This window comes from Trachypithecus francoisi, unplaced genomic scaffold (assembly GCF_009764315.1).
Source record: "Trachypithecus francoisi isolate TF-2019V2 unplaced genomic scaffold, Tfra_2.0 Lachesis_group5, whole genome shotgun sequence".
NCBI classification, from domain to species: Eukaryota; Metazoa; Chordata; class Mammalia; order Primates; family Cercopithecidae; genus Trachypithecus; species Trachypithecus francoisi.
In genome coordinates, this window is record NW_022681470.1 from 11,699,215 (window position 1) to 11,721,764 (window position 22,550).

General features: G+C 39.3%; 1 protein-coding gene across 2 annotated transcripts in view; it reads right to left on the minus strand.

Moving 5' to 3' along the window:
- Positions 1-22,550, minus strand: part of MTR (5-methyltetrahydrofolate-homocysteine methyltransferase) — a 107,900-nt gene that overhangs the window by 60,091 nt on the left and 25,259 nt on the right. For both annotated transcript variants that reach the window (XM_033200453.1, XM_033200452.1), the window contains exons 9-15: positions 16,402-16,502; positions 14,879-14,940; positions 13,387-13,454; positions 10,999-11,078; positions 8,087-8,199; positions 4,482-4,622; positions 1,597-1,782 (exon numbers count right to left, since the gene is read on the minus strand). In XM_033200453.1, coding sequence (XP_033056344.1) covers positions 1,597-1,782; positions 4,482-4,622; positions 8,087-8,199; positions 10,999-11,078; positions 13,387-13,454; positions 14,879-14,940; positions 16,402-16,502 — 751 coding nt within the window. The remainder of the gene's footprint in view (positions 1-1,596; positions 1,783-4,481; positions 4,623-8,086; positions 8,200-10,998; positions 11,079-13,386; positions 13,455-14,878; positions 14,941-16,401; positions 16,503-22,550) is intronic.

Here is a 22,550-nt window from a genome sequence, read left to right on the forward strand (position 1 = left end):
TTCTTCTGGATGATTTTTTTTCACAATGAAAGAAAAAGTATCTCTCATACAAAAAAATACATTTAAAAACAATTTTATTTCAAAAATACAAAAGAAAGACAGAAAGGAAAGAAAAAGTACATATAATCCCACTACTTGTTCACTGTCAGTATGTCCCCATTTGAGACCATCTCCATCTCAGACCATCCCTACTACCCCAGTTGACAACCATCAAATTCTTTTCTCTGCTTATACAGACACACATATGTAAATGTAAGTACTTTTATATTAAGTAAAATTGGGATCGTGTCACTCATTTTTTTCATTTTTCAATATATTGAAGACATGGTTCCATCTCCTGATTCTTTTTAACTGCCGCACAGTATTCTATGTAGTAAGGACCAAGGTTTAAGCATTCCCCTAGTAACTGATATTTAGTGTTCTTAGCTTATTGCTACCACAATGCTACAATAAATGTGAACATATATCCTTATATACTCAACCTTATTACTAGATTCCCAGGAAGGACTTAATCATAAGAAATAGATTTTTTAGCGGTTTTAAATAGGTACCAAAATATTCATGAAAAGTTATGTGAAGTATAAAACGTAACAATAATCAGTGTATCACACAGTTGAACTATAATTATATCTAAAGCTTCCCATGTGCCCCACCCTGATTCTATGGCAGAGGTCTTATGAAGGCTGCCATTTATCAATCTTCTAATTTTTCCTTCTATTTGGTAAAGGAAACTAATCTCATTATTTATTTATTTTTTATTTCTTTAATGCTTACAAAAGTTAGTATCTTCTCGTAAGTTTATTGGCTATTTGTTATTTATTTTTATATAAATTGTTACTCATTTCCTTTGTCCATTTTCCTATTGGGTTGACTGGGGTGTTTTGCTTTCTGACTTACAGAAACTCTTTACATATTAGGGATATTCACCCACTACTATTAGTCATGTTGCAAACAGCTAACTTTATTTTAGTATATGGTTAGAAATGGGAATCTAACTTTATTTTCTTCCAAATGCATAGCCAGTCGTCCCAATAGCATTTCCTGAATACTTCAACCTTTCTTCATGAATACAAAGACTTTACTATATATCAGATTTTCATATACCGTCACTGACCACATAAGGACACTTAAATCAATGATGGATCATATAAACAACAATGGTTCCCTAAGTTTATAATACTATATTTTTACTGTAAATTTTCTATGTTTCGATATGTTTAGATACACAAATACATATCACTTTGTTACAGTTGCCTACAGTATTCAGTACGGTAACATGCTACACTAGCTTATGACATAGGAATAATACACTATACCATCTAGCTTACGTGTGTAGTAGGCTATCCCACCTAGGTTGGTGTAAATACACTCTAGGATGTTGGCACAATGACAAAATCACCTAATGATGTATTTCTCAGACCATATCTCCATTGTTAAGTAATGCATGATTTATGACTGTATACAGATACGTGTACATATATGTATATGAATGTATACAGAAAGATATATGTATATGTGTACGTATATATGTAGCTGTTTCAGACTTGCATTCTAACCTGGGTAACACAATGGATTAGGCCAAAAGAAATCACTCACCTGTCCTTCTTCATCAAAAGCCATGACCACCATAGCAGCTCCAAACTTTTTAATCTTCCTGGCCTTCTCCAAGAAGTCATCCTCTCCTTCCTTCAGACTAACACTATTGACAATGCACTTCCCTTGGCAGCACTTTAACCCAGCTTCAATCACAGCAAAATTGGAGGAGTCGATGCACAAAGGTACCTGAGATCAGAAAGGCAAGAAAATCACAGAGAGGCCGCAAGTCACTACAAATTACTTTTCAAAGGCTCTAAAGTATTCCCTGTTTCTTCTTTAGCAAAACAATAAACAAATAATAGTAGTACGTCAGAGACAGAATTTTAATACACTTATTCTTTAAGCCCAAAATACTTGGAGTAATTTCAGTATTACAAGATACTCCATGCATGGGCCAGGGATTTACAGCTGAAAGATCATAGCTGAACATCAGAATGAAATCAGTGGTTCACCAGCTTCAGTGCAGTACACTTTCAAGTGCCTAGGCCCCGAGGCAAACACCTCAAATAGGATTTAGTCATCCCTGATCTGACTCAGGGATTCATGTTTAGCCTTGTGTCCTTTGGGAACAGCCCTCTAGCCAAGTTATTCAAATTCAACCTTCCCTTTAGAAAATCAAGTTCTCTACTGAAAAAAAAAAAAGAAAGACTTTTAATATTAGAAAGGAAAAACAGATCTAATTATCAACAAATGCATATAATTAAAATAAAGGACAAGACTGAAATGCACAGTTGAGAATAGGTTCCTTTTAATTCACACTTCTGTTCCAGGAAAGGTGAAAGGAAGGGCTTGAAGAATTAGATTGATAAAAAGAAATGAAATGAGGCAACTAATCTAGGCTGCATAATTTTTCATTTTTAGAGACAAGGTCTTACTATGTTGCCTTGGCTGGTCTTGAACTCCTGAGCTCCAGGCATCCTCCCCACTCAGCCTCCCGAGTAGCTGAAACTACAGGTGCACACCACAGCTCCCAGCATAGGCCACATTATTCAATTAAGCCATTCAATAAATAATTAAATGACTACCATATTAGGCCCATACAGGGAAAACAGTAAGAAAGCCAGTAAGAAAGTCTGGCTCCACTGAGCTTAGAAAGACAAATAATTAAACAAGTAATGACATAAAGTGTGGTAAGAGCTAAAAGCATACGAGAAGCACAGACTGCCATGGAAGCATGCACCAAACCCAATCTAGGAAGCATGGAGAATGGGGCAGGAAAATCCAGGGAAAGCTTCCTGGGGCAGGAAACATTTCAACTGAGGACTGAAAAATGAGTAGTCAGCAATTTCCCAAGCCACGCCATCAAACAAGAGCAAAAAAGAACAGGCACTCCACCAATTTTGCTTTTTCTTAGCATGCTAGTAATGACAGGTTTGCTAAGAAAAGGGTCAAATGCAACGACAATACCAGGCCAGTGTATCAGCTCGTATTTGCTTGCTGATAGTTTGGTGTCCCAACCCTACCGGTGAAAAGGTGCTGGTAAAATGTTTTTATGCTTTACCCCATGGGTCAAAATTTGGCCTCCAATAAATTGTGGTAGTAGGACAAAACCAAGAAAGATAAGAAATTGTTGTGGCAATCAGAACACTAATAATTTATTGAGTTACATGGGGTCCTTCACAGTTGATAAAGCACTTGCATCTTTACAATTCACAAAGGGGGGTTGATGATCCCATTTTAGAGATGAGAAAAGAAAGTAGGGTCAATAGTCCATTGACTTGATTGGGCCTTACAAGGCGAGTCTACCCTCTTCCCAATACTAAGCTGATAAACAATTGGCCACACCTCTGATTCTAACTAACTTTGAACAAGTTGTCTTGCTTCTTTGTACCTTAAATTCTCAAAATATTTATTCCCAGAGGAATGATGAGACTTTTTAGTAAAGAGTTTTAAGACACAAATGAAAGACGGGCAAATGTAATTCAGTACTTACCACAGACTTCTAACTTAAATCTGCTGAAGCCTAATAAAAAACCAACAGCTCAACCTGCAAAATGCAACTCTTAAAGCACTAGGAACTTTCTTTAAAAAAGAACTTCAAAAATCACTTCCTGCCAGGCACAGTGGCTCACAACTGTAATCCTACCACTTTGGGAGGCCAAGGCAGGAGGACTGCTTGAGCCTATGAGTTCAAAATCAGACTGGGTAGCACAGCAAGACCCACCCTCTCTACCAAAAATATTTTTTAAATGATGCGTGCCTGTGGTCCTAGCTACTCAGGAGACTGAAGTGGGAGGAGTCTGAGGTTGCAGTGAGCTATGATTGCACCACTGCACTCCAGCTTGGGCCACAGAGCAAAAACCCTGCCTCAGGAGGGGGAAAAAAAAAATCACTCCTCATAACAAGCTTAATGGCAGAAAAATGAGGTAAGATTTTTAAAAATTTTAGAACTCATTTAAAAATGTTTGAAAGACTGACACAAAAATCAACTTTCACCTTTTACAGAACAAATGTAAAAGCTGACATAACCTCTTGATTTAATCTTGTTTTGTATTTTTGTCTTAGTCTGGTAAGCCTGAAAGTTCTCTCCTTTCTGTTATAAGAAAGAAATCACTGAGTTCCCTTGCCTATGGCAGAAATAGAGCCAATGATTTTCCTTCACAGACAGGGAAAGTGGGTTGTTGTTCTGTCCAGACATCTGAGGAGACTCGATTCTCAGGAACAATCCCAGAAGCCTTGGAAACAGCCCGGCTGAAGCCACAGCTGTCTCCAAGATCTGCTTTCTATGGAAAGGTTATCATTATCTGAGAAAGCTGACAATCAGAAACGACTGTGCTCAGAAAACCAGTTCTTGAGTTCACAGATTAATGGGACAACTGGCACAGTTAAATGAGTGACAAAGTGAGACAAGTAAATCCCCCTGATAAATATAAACTTTGTATAACCTTTGCGATGTCTGGCTCGGAAGCAATTAAGTTGCAAAATCTGGTCATTGCACTTGGACCATCTAGCATGCCATCATCCATGTTGATATCCAGCACCTGGGCTCCCATTTCCACCTGCACTCTGGCAACACCCAAGGCTTCCTGAAGGAAGAATGAGAGAGGAAGCAGCGTTAGGAGACAGTACTTTGAGAAAAGGCTAACGAGGTCATTTCTTACTCTTCCCAGCAATCCTTTCAAATTACACAGACTACCTAGCCAGACTCCCTGACTCTGGGCCTGCTGTCCTCCCATCACTCATCACAAATTAACCTTTCTTACACATCTCTTCCATCACATCATCTCACTGCTTAGAATCCACCAAAGCTGTTTTCCTACCATAGATTCTCAATTCCTCAGCATGGCAGTCAAGGCCCTCTGCGCTAGCCCCATCTTCTTACCCAGCTGAACTTCCCATTCCACCCCCGCTGGAGCCTTCACCCAGCCAGATCTGTTCCCACCTCTGTGCTGCAGATCATGTTGTCCCCTCTGCTTGGAACGCAATCCCTTTCCCTTCCACATTGTTTAAGACCCAGCTCAAGCCCCAACTCCCCCAAAAAAAGTCCTTAGAGAAACCATCCAAAACGATGTAACTCTTCAGTATTTGCCAAAAACTATATAACTCTTCAGTATCTGCTGAAAGTATTCACTACAGGCTGTTAATAGGAGTTACATGAAAAGAAATGTCAGTTAAATAAGTTTCAGCAGGTTTTATAACACTGGAAGGTTATCAAATTCTTTCATGCACTATTATACACTGCAACCTTCCCAAAACAGAATACAGCATTTCCCACTTATGACCATCTAAGGAATATTTTGTAGGATAAGTGTTCCAAAAAGAGTCTTATACACTTCCCACTCTGAACAACGTTGGGCAAAATATACATGTTCCATAATGCCTTCTAACTAACGTGACAGAGACTTTTTGTTTATTTAAGTCTTTACTGTACACTTCATAGTGTAATAAAATAAGCAAGGATAAAATCAATAGTAGATGCTGATGTTGTCTTGATTTTTTTTAGCCCAAGCAAATAAAATAGAAACTGTTAGCACTCATTGTGATAGAATAGGCACGAAACTCTGTGGCATATGCCACAAGGAAACACCATATGCACTGAGCCAAGGCCGCAGAGAGAAAAAGATCACAATTCAATTCAGTAAATCTGGACCAGGCGTGGTGGCTCAACGCCTGTAATCCCAGCACTCTGGGCGGCTGAGACAGGCAGATCACTTGAGGTCAAGAGTTCAAGACCAGCCTGGCCAACAAGGCAAAACTCCATTTCTACTAAAAATACAAAAATTAGCTGGGTCTGGTGGCATGTGCCTGTAGTCCCAGCAACTCTGGAGGCTAGGGCAGGAGAATCGCTTGAAGCTTGGAGGTGGAGGTTGCAATGAGCCAAGATCATGCCATTGCACTCCAGCCTGGGTGACAGAGCAAGACTCTGTCTCAAAATAAATAAATCAATTAATTAATTCAGTAAATCAAAAAATGTTTTCTAGTATCAGTACCAATTTAAATAAAATAAAGAATAAAAAGAAGTGTAAATCACAATCCTGGTTCTTAAAGGGTTTATATCTAGTTGGGGGCACATGTCACAGTCACATAAAAAACTACTGGGCACTGCCATACAATGTGTGGGTCAAATGCCAAGATGATCTCAACATCCAGGAAAGGGAAAGGTCGCCACAAACCAAAATGGAGAAAGCTAACTGAGAGGGAGCATCTTCAGCTGGCTAATGGGGAATGGATTGGAGTAAACAGACAGGAGATAAGACAGTAAGCAACAGGGTCAAAAGACCTGGAAAATGGAAATGCCAATATCTGACCTATTTCTTAACAACCACGGAATAACAGCTTCAAGGTCTAACCTTCCCAAACAACCTCAGAGAGATGAAGCGGTTTGTTTAAAGACATTTGAGTTGAGTAAGAACACAGGACTGGAACTTCTTTCAGGTCAATGTTCTTTTCACTAAACCACAAAGGGATCACTAAGACATAAAAGCTAGACTCTAACGAAGAGTCACCTGTCCCTTCCTGTTTCTACTGCCCCCTCCTACTGTTTCCACTAGGCAGAGATAGCAGAGTGGTTAAGAGCACATGCTTGGTAGACTTGGGTTCTATCATTTACTTGCTGTAAAACAAAAGGCAAGTCATTTAATCTCCCCAAGCCTCCATTTCTACACTTGTAAAATGGGGATAACCACAGTATCTATCGCCACCAGGCTGTGATGATTAAATGAGAAATGACATAAAGTGCTTAGCACAGTGATGGCACATAGAAAGACCTTATTAAATGACAGATATAATTACTTTCATCTGTTTGCTTCTTCCTAAAATGCTCTCAGTGTCAAATCTATCAAATCCACCAAAGGGACACCATGGAAGAGGCATAAGAATCAAAACATAATAGAAACACTGCCAACTGAAGAACACCATATGGCTAGGAAGAGTCACTGGCACTTCAGAAGGAAGCAAACAAGAACAAAGGCACAGAGTCAGAAGCCAGCTTCCTGGAATGTTCAGATGACAGATCAGGATGGGAGGGCAGTTTAATACCTAAGTGAAGAGGATGGAATGACAGACTAAGGAATCTCAGTTTTATTCCATATGCAAAAACAAGTCACCCTGTGGAACTTCCAAACTGGGAAGGCTCATGATGGACGCATACAGGAGCACTGGAAAGCAGCAAGAATGAGGGGAAGACAACTGACAGGGGAAGTGGTGAAACTGGGCAACCAGGCCCTGCTAATGTGCCAGCTGAGGGACTGGGAAGGAAGACACGCCTCCAGGGATGCCATCGGGTAATAACGAACAGGTCCATGAAGGGGGATACATGGTCCTTTCCTTGTTATGAAAACTAAATCAGCTCTGGTACTGGTTTCTGGAAGATCTCCTAAAGGCTGCAAAAAAGTGAGGAAAGTTGGATGACAAAGTTAACTATCATCAAAGCCCCGGCCAAATTCCTCCAGTTTTAAATTCATATTTTCATAGGAAAATCTATCCAGGAGTCTTGGGTATGCTCTGTATAGATTAAATTATGCTCATCCACAGAGTGACCGAGCTTAAAAACACCATGGCTAAAACTATCACATAAACTTTCCAAGGCAAGGGTCTATTTCTTTCGTTTGTTTATTTTAGTCTACAGCTAACAAGATTCATAATACCCTCAACAGTGAGCGTTTGATGCAGTCATAAGGAACTGACAGGAATTTTCCTGTCTTTCCCTTTCCCTAGAAGGATTTGTGAGAAGACAAAATAAAGAGGCTTCTCAAATTTTTTAACTTATTTCATGATTAATAGAAATAGCTAGAACCTGGATCCCTCCCATCTCATCCTACTTCATACACCAAATGCAGTACTTTTTAACAAATATTGACAATAGCAGCTTCAATTTTTCAAAGCCTAGTCCTCCCACCCGTCCACCCTGCTGCAAACACACATTACCATCTTCTCACACTTTCTAGCGGCTCTGCTAATAACACTATCAAAGGCAGAGAGCTGTTTCATTTACATGCTGTCTAGCCAAAGACATGGGCAGATGCCTCAGGGGTCTTATTAAGATGCTCACTTCATAGTTTCCTGCCATGATGAGTTTAGCAAACTTCCTCGATCCTGCAACGTTACAGCGCTCTCCAATGTTAACAAAGTTGGTGTACTGTCCAATCCTGAAGGGCTCCAGACCTTGAAAGGAGAAGCATTTTGAAAAATTTCTGCAAATGCATATGGATGACATAAGACAGACGCAAATGTATTCAGTAAGAAAGAGAAGTTCCTGCACCACAGCCCATATGAGCAGACAGGAGATCCAATGTGGAAGCAGGGCCATAGTCGTCTCTAGGGAGATTCAAATGCAGCAAAGGCTATTTGTTACATCTACATTTACAACCAGACTCTCAAAAGAAGAAATATTTCAGAGTTTTATGCTGCAAATAACCTAAAGGACCAAATCATACCATCTCTGAGAAAAAAGAAAAAATAATCATCAACCCCTATTTAACCAAGGGGCTGGGGCAAAAACCATGGACAAAGTTAGAATTGAAAGAGAGGTGTTCCACAGCTGTCTGCTCAGATATTAGCTTGAAGCTATAAGGAGTAAGCTTTTTCAATCCCACCAATGGTGTGTTTACAACATTACTTCATTTCTTTGATCCAGAGGCCTAGAACCCATAATCAACAAGGCTGAATCAGGGACCCAGGTTGAGACCTGAGAGACAGGAGTCACTGTGGCAGGTCTATCACTAATGAGCTGGCTCTAGGTAAGCCAGGTGGACTCCTGATGCCTGTTTCCTTATCTACCAACATAATAACATCTCCCCTGCCACTGGCCAATTTAGGGGCAAATATCAGATAAGACATGTGGATATATTACACCGAAGTAAAAGCACACAGCGTGAAGTATCACTATAGAAAAGGCTCTGAACTGTTTTTGTTCTATTCATTATGTTTAAAGTATTAGAAGAGGCAGTCTCAGACGTACAGTGTGAAGTGTCACTATACAAAAGGCTCTGAACTGCTTTTGTTCTATTCATTACATTTAAAGTATTAGGAGAGGCAGTCTCACTAGGTGCTTATAGGCAGGTTCTGGGGACAGACGGCCTTGGGTTCAAATCACTTATCTGAATGAACAACCTTGGGGCAACTTCCCATATGCCTCTGAGTTTACAAAGACAGTAAAGTGTCTGCTTTATACTGTCATTGTAAAAATGAAACTGAATAACATTGATAAGCACAGAATTAGCACCCACAATCATTGCTTTCATCGCTAATAAGAGAAAATGGCTTTTGAGACCTTTGTCAAAGCATGAGCTGAGGAAGAAACAGCTATGAGGCAGAGAAAAATAATGACTATAAACTGGGTCATTATAAAAGCATTTCAGGCCGCTTGGTGCACTGAGATTATCACTTTCCATGCCCAGTATTGGCTTATGGTTTCCCTTCCATCCGGCAATGATCCTCATGGCCCCAGCCTTCCATGCTAGTCCCAGGGTATGCCCGATCTTAGTCTGACCCTGAGGTTCCCAGGACAGGCAAGCAGGGAGCCAACATTTCAATGCTGACATTTCCATGTGACTCCCCCGCCAAAAGCATCTCACACATAGTGCGAATGATCTATTATGAATGTGAAGTACTTGATACAAAGATCACACTTCTCTCAAGTTTGTGGTTTATAAAAGAACAATTTTAAATAGCACATCTGATGTCACTCTTTTAAAATCTGATGGAAGATGACTGTTTAAAGCAATTTAGCAATAGCATATGACATTCAAATTGAAGAAAAAATTCTTTTATTCTTACACGTAAATTATTTTTTAAAATCTTATGTAAATGGCTCTCTTGTTTCAATTTTGGCAAAGGCTGAATGTTTTCCACTCTTAGTGCTTGGCTGAAGTAATGCACTAACATTAAGTTCTAGGGATGAAATAAATAAATTTTCCTGCCACACCTCTCTCTGATAAAAAAGCCACTATTTCCAGAGAGGGAGTATCAAAAACCATGAATCCTACTTTTCCTAATCTCATCCTCTACCTTCTGGAGTATTTAAAAAAAAAAAAAAAAAAAAGGCTAGTCTGAACATAGTTGGTATGTTTACTAACCCAACTTCACACTCACTGATTGGGATTAATCCTGTGCTATGTACTGAGTGGGAAAAGTAGACACTACTTTTGCTGTCATTTGTAATTTATTTTACCTTTCATATGACAACATATGAAACAAAAATATTTCAATTCAGAGAGATGTTAAATTCTAAGCTATTAGGAAACATAATTCCTCATATGTGTTATCTGCAGGTTCTCTAAAAAAATCATACTTTTTCTGCTTGAAGTTACCATTTAATATATCATGAACATACCAAAGCAAAAATATGAAATTTAAACTTGTTTTTCTAACAGCTGGCCAGATGACCTAGTTTACTAACGTTCCTTGTTTGAACACAAAATTAATGCTGAAAAAGGTAGGCTACGTACCTCAAAGGATTGTTGAGAACCAAAGAAAGAATAAATACCACAAGTCTTTGTAAAGTCCTAAACATGTGGTAAATGTAAGATTACAAGAAGAATATTTTAGAAACAAACAATTTTCCAGGACGAGGCTGCTGCCATTACCAAACATTACACCTTGGCAGTTTGGAATTTTCAGTAACTAATATCAACCTGAAAATTACAATTGTTGGGCTCTGGCCAAGAGTATGTTTTCAAAACAGTGGACAATAAAGATAGGACCATCGAGCCACCACCAAGGACCCTACCTGGGCAAATCACCTGGGCCTTCCTTCACTTTTACCCTAAAGTTGATGTCATCCTGCCCCAGCCGTGGAAAAACAAAGGGTTCTTCACTAGAATTCATATAAGTGCCAAGAATATACAGATTCTTCTTCAACCTAATAAGCAAGGTGCCTAGCACAAATATCACTACCACTTAGAATAGTCACATTCTACAAATGGTTTCTGAAATCACGAATACCAGGTCTTTATGACTTACCAGACAGTAACATATGTCCTTCAAAAACAGTGGCAGGTGGAACTCTAGGCTTACAATTTTTCACAGCTTCAGCAATTTCCCTGAGTTGAAAAACACTATTTCCATTAATTCAGAATAAAATATATTTAATGAAACTAATTTCAAAACTAATTTTTAACTACGAAATTAAGTCTATTTAACCTAACTATATATATAATTATATACTTAATTCCAAGTGTGCAGCAACAATTATGCCTTTTAGTTTTCTCAGCAATGCAGAAAATTAATCTATAAACTGCACCTTTTGTGTGCCTGCCCGTTGGCTATGCACTGGCTGGGTTGTTTTTACTTTCTGAGACGTGAACCTGGAGCTACATGACAGTTTGCACAAATGCAAACTGCAAACTTCCTTCCAGCTTCCCCACATCCACAGATGTCTTTCACTCTGTCAAATCTACACACACACAGTCCTTGCTTCCTACTCAAAATTTGGGCAGAAAAAGGATTTCACCTTTGACAAGAAGGAGCAGGCACAAGCAGAGCGGCTAGGATGAGGAGGGAATTAGGTCCAGCGGATCTGCTTTCACTACAGCACACACACAGTAGGGAGGGTACACAGCCATAAAGCACTAAAACTCCAAAATAATTACTCTTAAAGATTTGTTTTAGTAATTCACTCTCCATTGACCCTTATCAGTTTTAATGAATCATGTCTTTGATCAACCAGAAAAACCTGGCTACTCCACTAAATTCATCAGGACCAGTAAGAATTGCTCTACTCTACTGTCCCCAAATTAGAGTGTGAATGTCTAAGTAAAAGAAGCAAACATATACACAGAGATAGAAATATAGATATACACAAACATACACACAGACATTTAAAACAACTCCTCTTTTTAAAGAGGAAACAAAAACAAAAAGAAATAGTTGCTGATCCAAAGATAAGCGATATTTACTGACAGCTTTCAGAAATTATTTACAAGATATTTTAAAAATTATTATCTAGGCCAGGCATGGTGGCTCACACCTGTAATTCCAGCACTTTGGGAGGCTGAGGCAAGCAGATCACGAGGTCAGGGGACCAAGACCATCCCGGCTAACAAGGTGAAACCCCGTCTCTACTAAAAATACAAAAAATTAGCCAGGCATGGTGGCGGGCACCTGTTGTCCCAGCTACTCAGGAGGCTGAGGCAGGAGAATGGCGTGAACCTGGGAGGCGGAGCTTGCAGTGAGCCGAGATCGCACCACTGCACTCCAGCCTGGAAGACAGACCAAGACTCCGTCTCAAACAAACAAACAAACAAACAAAAAAATATATATATATATATTATTTACTAAGAGTCTACCACATGAGTCAACAAAAGCAGTGAACTACAAGGTAACTCGGTAGAGTGAACATATTACACACATGAAAACAGACTTGGAACAGTGAGATGACTGGCTGGAAATATGATCATCAGTCACTCCAGGGAAAAAAACAAATATAAACAGTCCTAAACGACATTCCAAATCACTGAATTCCAATCTTCCTATAAGCTATAAAACTCTAAGGAATGAAACACATGGTCATGCTCGTTTCACTCCCTTCCTTCATACGCTCACTTGAAAACATGAATTAAGTAACCACTGTGAACCAGGCAAAGTGAAGACACTTCTCCTGACCTCAAGATACCTGCTGTCTTATCGTCTTTTCCTTCCATGAGGGAATCTAACAGAGGCCTGTATTTGCCCACAATAAATATGAGCTGTCCTCTTTGAGCATTCAAATATTACTCAGGTATTTAAGGATAGAATATCATAATAACTGGGATTTATTTTACATAATCCAGGGGGAAAAGCTGAGGGACAGATGAAGGAAGAATGGAAAAACATCGAAAATTATGGCAACTATGTGACAGGCATACAGAGGTCCATTTTATTATTTCTCTAAAATTTTTCATAATATAAAGATGTATGAGCTTGTTAGGAAGGGCTGCCATAACAAAGGGCCAAAGATTGGGTAGCTTAAATAACAGAAATGTATTTTCTCATAATTTGGAGGACAGAAGTCTGAGTTGAAGGCGTCAGGCAAGGTTAGTTTCTTTTAAGGCCTGTCTCATGGCTTGTAGCTAGTTATTTCTTCCCTGTGTCTTTACGTGGTCTTGCCTCTGTGTGCGCATTTGTGTCCCGCTCTTCAAAGGACATCAATCATATTGGATTAGGTACACCTGTAGGACCTCATTTTACCTTAGTCACCTCTTTAAAGGTCTTATTTCCAAATACAGCCCACATTCTGAAACAGTAGGGGTTAGAACTTCAACATACAAATTTTGGAAGGACACAATTCAGCTCACAACAAAAGGTACATATTTAGAGTATTATCTGATTATCCACTTGGTTTTAGATATATTGTCTATAGGTGATTATTACCTGATATGATCTGGTGTTGAACCACAGCATCCTCCAACTATATTGATCAAGCCATCCATAGCAAAATCCTGCATTTAGGAAAAGACAAAGTTTCAGCAAGTTCATCTGAATTCTAAACTCATTCCCACCAATTCAACATAAAAGTCATCTATACTTCCTGAACAACTAAGACTATAATAAAAAGAGAGTCAAATGTACTTAACTCTAGATATAAAGATGTCACATGCCCTAGACATAGGATAAAAGCAAAGAATAGTTCAGATGCTGTGAAATCCTTTATACCATTTAAAATGCAGTGAGAGGCTGGGTATGGTGGCTCACACCTATAATCTCAGCACTATGGGAGGCCAAGGCAGGAGGATCACTTGAGGCCAGGCATTTGAGACCAGCCTGGGCAACATAGCAAGACCCCATCTTTACAAAAAATTTAAAAATTAGCTGGGCATGGTGGCATGTGTTTACAGTCCCAGCTACTCAGGAGTCTAGGTGTGGGAGGATCGCTTGAGCCCAGGAGTTCGAAGCTACAGTAAGCTATGATCACACCACTGAACTTCAGCCTGAGCAACAGAGCTGTCTCAAAAAAATAAACACAAAAAATAAAGTTCAGTGGGAGATTTGCCTATCTAATGATTTTTTTTACCCATATGCTGAGCTGAATGAATGTGAGTTGGATAACACAGTTTCAAATAACACAAATAGAGTATAGATTTTTAAATTTACATTAATTTTTAAAATGTTTAAATAACAATTCAGTTCCTCTGTCACACTGGCAACAATTCAAGGGCTCCAAAAACCATATGGTAGTGGCTAGATATGGGACAGCATGAGTCTAGAGTTTAACCACAGGCTACTGAATAAAGAACACCATAACTAAGAGACAAAGTCAAGGAGCTGAGAAGTCAAGAGCATTGGAAAGATCGTCTACAAAGATAACGAAATCATAAGAAGTAAGTCAGAAATAGCTTAAGAGAGAATGTCAGTGAAAACAGAAGCTAAAAATTCAAGGAACAAGGGGAAAGAGACCCAGGGATTAGTAGCTAAGTGCAGTAAGAAGCGGCGGTGGACAGTATGGTCTCATGACCTTGGATTAAACAATGGCCGGTGTATGACAGACAGGGAGAATGATGGGGGTGACAATGGGAGGCCAGGGGGACATCTACTCCACCCAGCAGTCTGAGGGGTGTGACGGCAGAAAGCTACAACTTGGGAAGGCTGCAGGGTAAGCAATATCTCAGAGGAGAGCCAAGTCTCAATTATTTGTTTGGAGTGTACCCCAGTGAGAATTTTCCAACAGCCACCAGTGCCAGTTGAGGATAAGGATGGTGACAGCCCTCCTCTGTGCCTCTAGTACCTTAATTTGGGGTAGCTAAACTTTTCTTTGTTATATGTACATTGGGATTTCTTCAGGGAAAATTCTCCTTCTAAATACTCTAAATCTAAAATTCAATCTCTCTGTCTCTCTTAAAAAGCCAGTGAAAGGAGGACCCCTGACCTTTAGGTGCTTGGCCATCATAGAAGGCGTTTCATCATAGTCACCAAAGGTGTTGGGAAGACCTGAGAAAAGATAATTAAACCATTATTGCAAATTGCCTTAACAAATATACATTGTATTTTTAAAGACTTTATGTTATGGCCGGGCGCGGTGGCTCAAGCCTGTAATCCCAGCACTTTGGGAGGCCGAGATGGGCGGATCACGAGGTCAGGAGATCGAGACCACCCTGGCTAACACGGTGAAACCCCGTCTCTACTAAAAAATACAAAAAACTAGCTGGGCGAGGTGGCGGGCGCCTGCAGTCCCAGCTACTGGGGAGGCTGAGGCAGGAGAATGGCGTGAACCCAGGAGGCGGAGCTTGCAGTGAGCTGAGATCCGGCCACTGCATTCCAGCCTGGGCATCAGAACGAGACTCCGTCTCAAAAAAAAAAAAAAAAAAGACTTTATGTTAATAACTATATAATTTTATATTTATATTAAATGGTGATTACTTGCAAAAACAAACACATAATATTTACACAGTAAACAAAGAGATACCACACTTCCCAAAAAACTTTAAAACACACACACACACACACACACACACACAAATATCACAGAGGAAAATGAACTCCATTATTTCTTTTCCATCTGAAAGAAAAGATTCTATTCACTGTTAGGCACAACAGAATGCCCCCAGCCCCACCCCTTCCCATAGGGGAAATTCATTCATTCTTGTTACATAGCCACTTGGGGGTAGGGGTGGAAGGAATACTACATAACCTTTGAACTAATTAATGAGCAACTAACATGCCATTAAAAACAAACAAAAATCAACCAGTCTCCTTTCGAATAAACTTTGCCAAGTAAGACTTCAGCTTACAACAATCCAGTTTCTTGTTTTATTTATTATCTGCTTCCAGTTATCTTACTCCTGGTGGGAAATAAAATCTATTGTGCATTAAAATGATATATTTGGAGAAAGAAGGCTGAAAAACGACTTTTCGCTCTAAGTAGCTAAGCAGTGATCAAATACATTCACAGGGAAATCTGGTTAACCCTGAACAAATCACCAATATTCAATGGGAAGTTTGAGAACTGTCTACAAATATCTTCAAAAAATTTCCATATAACGAGCTGCAAGTCCAAGCTTTCAGAGAAAGGAAAGGTAACACTAAACAGGATTCTTCTTTTGCTCTTCTACTAATAGAATGGACCAGAGAAAAGGGGTCTCTCTTCTCTTCTTTACACCCATCTTTCTGGTCACGTCCACAAGGCTTGCGCCGTCACCAAAGGCAAAACTCTGGTCAGTTATGTGACTAAGCTCATTTCCGGAAGTTTTGTACTGTTCTGAAGCTTCAGGGTGAGCCAAACTTCCCTCAGGTCTACAGGGAAACACTGCACCCAGATACTCTTCATTTATTAAGTGTCAACTATACCAACACCTGCAAAACAAGATCTTTTATTCATGATCTCTTACCTCATCTACGCCATGTCTTACGTTACTTTTATCTCCCCAAGTGTGACCCCCTTGAAACACTTACCTGCATTGGGATAACAGAGGACATAGGCTGTTGTACATTTTCCAATTATTTCAATAAAAGGTCTCATTTCAGCTGCACCCAAAGCACAATTTAATCCAATGCTAGAAAAACAGAAAAAACATATTAAAAGCATCATCTCTCATTCATATTTATGCATATAAGTTATAGATAGAGACAATATATCTAAAACCAAGTGGGTAATAAATCTCCTCATTCAAAGCACTTTTATTCAACTACCTTCAAAGACATCTCATTGAGGTCCCCTGCAGCACTAAATATTTTTGCCAATGTCTCCATCTTCAGATAATCTTACAGCTGAAAGACCCTGCCTACGGAGGGACTCCTTAAATCAGTTCACATGGTATACTGTAGGGCAGAAATGTCAACAAGCTAACACTGCTTTAAAAAAAAAAAAAAAAAAAAAAGCTGACCTGAAAGCAACATTTAAAAGGTGGGAAATCTTGGAGACAGAAGGAACATGGAATGGTGGAAATTAGCTACCCTTAAAGTCCAGGAGACCAGGACTTAGGCCCTATCCCACAGGCAGAGTCCCTGCTATCCTAAAAGGCTGTCAGTGGGTGGCGGGCCTGAGGTCTTCCAGAATTTATGAGCCAACTGCAAAGTTACTAGACTACGTGGTCTCCAATGTTTTCACATTTTACTTTTTTCCTTTTACTGTGATTCCTAAGTGCAATGTGGCATCCTAGACTGGATCCTTGAATAGAAAACAGATTATCAGTGGAAAACCCTTGAAATCTGAATAAAGTATGGAGTTTAGTTAATATAGGTTAAATATCCCTAATCTGAAACGTGGAAATCCAAAATACTTCAAAATATGAAACTTCTTGAGAACTGACATGACCCACAAAAGAAACGTTCATTGGACCATATCAGATTACAGATTAAGGACACTAAACTGTAAGTATAGTGCAAATATTCCAAAATTCGAAAAACTCTACAATGCAAAAACACTCTGGTCCCAAGCATTTCGGATAAGGGATACTCAAACTATAGTAATATACTCTTAGTTTTTACAAAAGTACCATAGTCATGCATTATGTTAACATGAAAACTAGAAGAATATACAGAAATTCTCTGCACTATCTTTGCAACTTTTCTGTAAATCTGAAATGATTCCAAAATTAATTTTATTTAACAAACATCCAATACTCATTCATTAAAAAAATTCAGCAAACTAGGAATAGGGGGAAATTTCAACTTGATAAAGAGTATCCAGAAAAAACTTCCAGCTAATATCAAGCTTAATCATGTAAAACTAGATGCTTTCCTGCTAAGATAAGGAACAAGGCAAGGAGACCCACTCTCATCGCTTACTCAATATTGTATTTGAAGTCCCTATGCAATAAGAAAAGACAGAAAGTAAAAGGTACACATACGGATTGGAAAGGAAGAAATAAAACTGTCTTTGTTCACATATGACATGATTGTTTATGTACAGAATCCCAAAGAATCACTAAAAACTCCTTGAACTAACAAGCAATTATACCAAGGTTTCAAAATACAAGGTAACTATACAAAACTCAATTGTTTACTTATATACCAGATATAAGCAATCAAAATTTGAAATTAAAAACACACGCCAGGTACAGTGGCTCATGCCTATAATCTCAGCATTTTGGGAGGCCAAGGCAGGTGGATCACCTGAGCCCAGGAGTTTGAGACCAGCCTGGGCAACATAGCAAAACCCCAGCTCTGCAAAAAATAAAAAAATTAACCAGGCGTGGTGGCGCACACCTGTAGTCCCAACTACTTAGGAGGCTGAGGCAAAGGGATCAATTAAGCCTGGGAGGTTAAGGCTGCAGTGAGCCATGATCATGCCACAGCACTCCAGCCTGAATGACACAGCAAGACCCTGTCTTAAAAAAAAAAAAAAAACCCATAAAACAATTTACACTAGCATCAAAACAAATGAAATACTTGGATGTATACGAAAAAAAAAAAAAGACACTAAAGTGGATCTAAATAAATGAAAACATATTTCAAGTTTATAAAGAGGAAGAGGAAGACAATATTGTTAAGATATCAATTCTCACACTTGATCTATATTCAAAAGAATCCCAATGAAAATCCTAGCAGTTATTTTGTGAATATCAACAAACTGACTCTAAAGTTTGTATGGTGAGACAAAAGACCCAGAATAGCCAACACAATAATGAAAGAAAAAACAAAAGTTGAAGGACTGACCTATCCAACTCCAATACTTACTAAAAAGCTCAAGCAATCAAGACAATGTGGAATTGGTGAGAGACAAACAGATTAATGGAACAGAATAGAGTCCAGAAATAGAACCACGCAAATATATTCAACTAATCTTTGACAGAAACAAAGGCAATCCAATGGAGAACGGATATTCTTTCCAACAAATGGTGCTGGAACTATTGGGCATCTGCATTTGAAAAAGTTAATTTAGACACAGACATTACATCTTTCACAAAGACTAACTCGAAATGGAACACAGACCTATATATAAATTGCAAAACGATCAAAATTTTGTAAATAACACAGAAAAAAGTTACATGATCATGGGTTTGGCAATGAGTTTTTAGGTAAAACACCAAAGGCAGGGTCCATGAAAAAAAAAAACTGATAACTAGAACTTCACTAAGATTTAAAACTGTTCAGCAAAAGAGAGTATTAAGAGCATGAGAAGACAAACCACAGGCTGGGAGAATATATTTGTGAAACACATTATCCGATAAAGGATTTGCTATAGTTTGGATGTGGTTTGTCCATGCCAAAATTCATGCTGAAATTGAATTGCCAATGAAACAGTGTTGGAAGGTGGGGCCTTTACAGATGATTAGATCATTAAGATGGATTACTGTCTTTCTCCAGAGACTAGGTTAGTTCCCTGGAGACTGAATTAGTTCTCAAGGGAATAAATCAGTTCTTTCAAGAACAGGTTGTTGTTATAAAGCAAGCCAGCCTCTTGTCCCTTCTCTTTCACACATGCTAATGTGCCCTTTCACTTTTCTGCCATGCTATGAAGCAGCACAAGGCCCTTGCCAGATGTGGCCACTCAATCTTGAAGTTCCCAGCCTTCAGAATTGTGAGCTAAATAAACCTCTTTTCTTTATATATTACCATCTCAGGTATTCTGTTATAGCAATAGAAAGTAGAATATGACAGACTTGTATCCAAAATATACAAAGAATTCTTAAAATTCAACAATAAATGCAATTTAAAAAAATGGTCTAAAGAGCTGAACAGACCCCTCACCAAAGAAGATACACAGATGGCAAGTAAGCATATGCAAATGCTCAAAATTATCATATATTTTTAAGGAATTGCAAATAAAACAAGATACCACTAACACCTATTAGAATGGCTAAAATCCAAAACTGATGCCACCAAATAAATGCTGGGAAGGATGCGGAACAGCAGGAACTCTCTTTCGCTGCCGGTGGGAATGCAAGATGGAATAGCAGCTTTGGAGGATAGTCTGGCAGTTTCTCACAACATACATAGTCTTACCATAAGATCCAGCAATCCTCTCCTTGTTATTTACCCAAATGAATTGAACACTTAAGTCTACACAAAAACCTGCCATGAATGTTTACGGGAGCTTTTTTTTTTAAGAAACTGATGTTTATTTTCCATCAGCCTTATTTCCATGTTGCTTAACAGCCCAGGTAAGAACAGCTTAAGACCATTCAGTGGTTGCTGCTACTCATTCAGTGGCCTGAGCAGTGGGAGCTGCAGAACAGTCTTCTGTGGCAGGCTGAGCACTCCAGTCTCCAGTTGGGAACTGCTTAATAGGCAGAGGGCACCTGCACATGTCAGACCAATCTGCAACCTCAGGCTGAGTAGCAGTGAACTCGGGAGCTGGAGCGTGCATTCACCCTGAAACTCTCCTTGGTCACAGCCTTTTCAGTAGCAGCCTGCTCTTCGTTTTCAATTTCTTCAGGATTTCTGTACAAGCAGGGATCAGGCATGACCTCCCGCAAGTGTCCACGGGAAATGGTGCCATGCATGTGCAGAACTTTCCAGGCCAGCATCCGCCACATCAAACCCACCGAGTGAGCTCCCTTGTTGCATGCAATGGCGATGTCCACATAGCGCAGAGGGGAATCTGCGTTACACAGAGCAATGGTAGGCAGGTTAACATAAAGATGCCTCCACAAGAGGCTGCTGGTCAGCCCTCAAGTCAGTAACCACAAGAAGCCGTGGTTCCCAGAAGGCTGCCTGGATCTGGTTAGTGAAGGTTCCGGAAGTGAAGTGGCCAGGAACTGGAGTGGCTCCAGTGGCAGCAGCAAACTTCAGCATGGCCCTCAGGTCAGTATTCCTGGAGGATATGACACTAACATCAGCAGGGTTTTTAATGGCAACAACGGCACAAGCTACCAGCAGAAGCTTCTCCCAGGTCCTCTTCAGATTTATGATGTAGATCCCATCATTTTTCCTTTTATAGAGGTACTGTTTCATTTGGAAGTCAAGATTGGTGCCACCTAAATGGGTTCCTGCTGCAAGGAACTTAAGGACATCCTCCTCTATCATTTGCAGGGCATCCAGGGTTCCAGACATTATGAAAGTTTCCCTTTAAGCTACAATGGGAATCCAGAACAACGCCGGATGGACTCCTCTGTGAGTAGCGCGGAAAGGCCACGGGAGATTTGTTCATGGTTGCTCCAACTTGGAAGCAACCAAGATGGTCTTCAATACGTGAATGGAAAAAACCCGTAGTACGTCTTCACAACGGAGTATTATTTAGTGTTAAAAAGAAATAAGCTATCAAGCCTACAAAGACATGAATGAACCTGAAATGAAGATCACTCAGTGAAAGAAGCCAGTGTGAAAAGGCTACCTACTATGTGGTCTCAACTATATTCCATTCTGGAAACAGCAAAACTATAGAGACAGTGAAAAGATTCCTTGCCAGCAAGCCGGGAAAAAGAATAAATAAGTGGAGCACAACGGACTTTGGGGCCAATGAAACTACTCTGTATGATACTGTAATGGATGTATGTTACTCATGATGTATTTGTCAAAACCCACAGAATATACAAAACCAAGAATGAACCCTAAGGTAAACTACAGACTTCAGTTAATAATAATGTATTGATATTGGTTCCTATTGTAATAGGTGTACCACACCAATGGAAGCTGTTGATCATAGGCGAATTTTGAGACTCCATCTCAAAAGAAAAAAAGAAAACTCTGTCTCCTGTTTTCAAAACCTAGGTCAAATGTCACCTTCTTTACAAGCTGTCTCTAAATCCCACAAGAACTCCACTACCCCATGTATTGCCAGATTTTTATTCATAGTTCTCTATAGCATTGTGTATTTTATATTTTAATTTACTTATACATTTCTCCTAGTGTGGACTATTCCACACTGGCCTGTATTCCGGGACATATAGTAGTATTTCAATAAATATTTGATGAATTACCAGTAATATAAAGGCTCTATCCCACTGTTCTATAGTTCGTGATAATCGCAAGTCAGTAAGCAAAAGTTTCCTACATATATATAAGAATATGTATCCTTTTCACATATTATTTGCTGCCTTCTATCTGCCCTTACAGTCTGTAAGATTCATAACGAAACAGAGAGCAAATACATTCTCTCTGTGAATGGACTGTAGTTGAAGTCATAGAAAGGATTATTTTTATAAATTTTTAATTAAACATCAAGTGGATCAAAAGTCAGAATAAACTGAATGTTTCCATAAGAAATAAAAACAAATTATTTAGACCTCAATAAAACCTCATCTTGGAGCTCCTGGAGGTGAGGCAGTGGCAGGAAGAACGTCCTCTAAGGGGCCCTCGAGAACTCTCGGCAAACTAAAGACTCCAGTGACACAAAGGACAACACAGAGGTTTTACCTAATCGCTAGGAAAGACTACATCATTATTATTAAGATCTTGCATTGGTGTGGTACACCTATCAGAATGTGAACCAATAGCAATACATGATTAGTAACTAAAGTCTACAGTTTACATTAGCGTTCATTCTTGGTTTTGTATATTCTCTGGGTTTTGACAAATACATCATGAGTAACATATATCCATTACAGTGTCATTTACTTAACCACATAACAAATTCAGACTTAGCAAAGGGGCGGGAAAAGAGAAAGACAGTGAAGGGAGGAATGCTCCAAACACTCACGGATAGGCACAAAAATTTA